The sequence below is a fragment of the Penaeus japonicus genome, unplaced genomic scaffold (genome assembly GCF_977035675.1).
Source record: "Penaeus japonicus unplaced genomic scaffold, GWHDUDI00000001_assembly GWHDUDI00000016, whole genome shotgun sequence".
NCBI classification, from domain to species: Eukaryota; Metazoa; Arthropoda; class Malacostraca; order Decapoda; family Penaeidae; genus Penaeus; species Penaeus japonicus.
The window spans coordinates 2,826,473-2,828,972 of NW_028234418.1; the positions used below are offsets into that span (position 1 = coordinate 2,826,473).

The 2,500-nt window shown below is 40.2% G+C and overlaps 1 protein-coding gene across 1 annotated transcript in view; it reads right to left on the reverse strand.

Annotated features, from left to right (window-relative positions):
- LOC147470136 (uncharacterized) overlaps positions 1 to 2,500 on the reverse strand; it is a 13,777-nt gene that overhangs the window by 2,364 nt on the left and 8,913 nt on the right. Inside the window, exons 4-5 of the mRNA XM_086545611.1 lie at positions 769 to 904; positions 1 to 28 (exon numbers count right to left, since the gene is read on the reverse strand). The exon at positions 1 to 28 is cut by the window's left edge and continues 109 nt beyond it. Coding sequence (XP_086401737.1) covers positions 1 to 28; positions 769 to 904 — 164 coding nt within the window. The remainder of the gene's footprint in view (positions 29 to 768; positions 905 to 2,500) is intronic.

Sequence of the window (2,500 nt, forward strand, 5' to 3'; positions counted from 1 at the left end):
CCGATGATCTGCGGTGCCCCGGGCATCTCTGTGCGGAAGTCAGAGCCGGACTTACGCCGTGCCAAGTCATCAACTCTCAGTGACATGACACTCTCAGTGACACGTGAAACTAGTGGTCGACTTGTATGAATGAAAATGTTTTGCTTGATTTGGAAATAATACTTTTCTAAATGTGGCTATTGTATTTTTTTTTCAGTAAATGGATGGTTGTGAGAGTTGATGGTTTAACCTATATCTAATACAGGCGATTGGTGAACAAGCGCCCCATAGAAATGTCTGTGACTAGAATATGAAGATGAAGATGGTGGAGAAAAAAATATAATGACTGAGATGAAAGTAATAATGGTTATGATATTATTTGTAATTATTGTAATAATGATATTGATAATAACTATAATGATAATGATAATACTTATGACAATGATAATCATCATATATGACCAAAAAATAATAATGATAATAAAAATCATAATACTTAGAATAACAATAATAACAATAGTTACTGATAATGATTATAATGATCACGATAATAATGATGCCACATAGATGATAATGATCATGCTTATGACAAAAATATGATAACATTAATAATGATGATGATGATGACAGTAACGATGATGAAAATGATCATGATAAGTATGATGATATTAATACCAATAATAACCAAACAGGCACTTTGCAGAATAGATAATCAGATAGTAGATAATAATAATAATATACTATGTCCTCACAACGCCAGTCCACAAACAAAAGAGCAACGTCACTGACCTACGACGGTTAAGTTAGCAGACGCAAAGGAGGTCTGGAAGGTCGGCGCTTCGCTCATGACCTCGCACCGGTAGATGCCCTCGGAAGCCAGGTCAATCCTCCTCAAGGTCACGATATGCTCGTTAGACTTGGAAAGCTGCAAGATAAAAAAAAAGGAGGGGGGGATGAGGTGATATGCGTTTGTTTGTTTGTTTGTTTGAGATGAAGATTGTCCTGTGTGTCCAGCAAGGGAAAATGTAAAGAAATAAAAAGGGTGTGTGAGAGAAAAAGAGGATGTGAAGGGATGAGGGAGAGAGTAATAGAGAAAGACAGATCGGAGAGAAAGCAATTGCACTCAATTAAACTCGTCCCGCCAAGTGAACTAAATTTCCGTATATATCAATCAAATACAGTACAACCTCAAGGTCTAAACATGCTGAACTGAATGATATAGAAATTTACATTCGAGACGACCTGCCAATCGAGATTATTTTATTTATATATCTAAAAGAAAGATTTTTTTCTGCGTTAGTGTAAAGCAATGCAGGGACAGTAAACATCAAGGCATAATGTCAGTGAAAACTATCTTCTGTGATCATTTGTCAGTTGGGGATGACATTGCAGAGGGTGCCAGGTGCAGGGACTGGTGCTAATTGCAATTGATTGAGGTTTGTCGCTTTCACTATGCGACAAATATCACGTGATCTTATGTCGAAGATGGTGTATGTATATGGCAACAAATACATGATTTGATCAGAGAAAAATGGGTAATTAAGCTTAAATCTTCTCTTTCCTCTCTGATCTCTAAGCTTTCTTTTTATGGCGCATTTCATGACTACTTTTTTTGCACTCCATCTTATCTTTTCCCTTGCGCATATCGCCTTCCATTCCCTCTATATTTCCTATCCCATAAATCCCTCTCCACCGCTTGCAAACGTTGTGATTTGTTGCCGTGTATAATGCAATTGTACGTCATTAAATATGGCAACGGGTTATGGGAGCTGGTACACAGGATGGCAAAACCGGAAGCCTCTCTGATTGTCTTTTGTTATTCGGAAAACATGGCGGCAAAAAAAATATGATTTCATGTAGAATGCGTCATGGATTTATAGTATAATGTGGTATCGCTTGGGCTATTTTGTTGAAAAGCGTATTTTCATTCAATATCAAGAGTGAAATTGGAAAGAGGGTGAGAGAGGGGGGGGGAGGGGGGAGATGGGAGGGCGAGAGAAAGAAGATTTTCATTCAATATATACGGTTAACTATATACTTACTTTCCTTTCTTTTCCCGTCTCCCCTTCTCTCCTTCTCTCTCTCTCTCTCTCTCTCTCTCTCTCTCTCTCTCTCTCTCTCTCTCTCTCTCTCTCTCTCTCTCTCTCTCTCTCTCTCTCTCTCTCTCTCTCTCTCCCTCTCTCTCTCTCTCTGTCTCTCTCTCCCTCTCCCTCTCCCTCTGTCTCTCCTCTGTCTCTCCTCTCTCTCTCTCTCTCTATCTATCTCTCTCCCTCTCTCCTCCTCTTCCCTCTCTCTCTCTCTCTCTCTCTCTCTCTCTCCTCTCTCTCCTCTCTCTCTCTCTCCCTCTCTCTCTCTCTCTCTCTCTCTCTCTCTCTCTCTCTCTCTCTCTCTCTCCTTTCTCTCTCTCCTTCTCTCTCTCTCCTCTCTCTCTCTCTCCTCTCTCTCTCTCTCTCTCTCTCTCTCTCTCTCTCTCTCTCTCTCTCTCTCTCTCTCTCTCTCTCTCTCTCTCTCTCTCCCCACC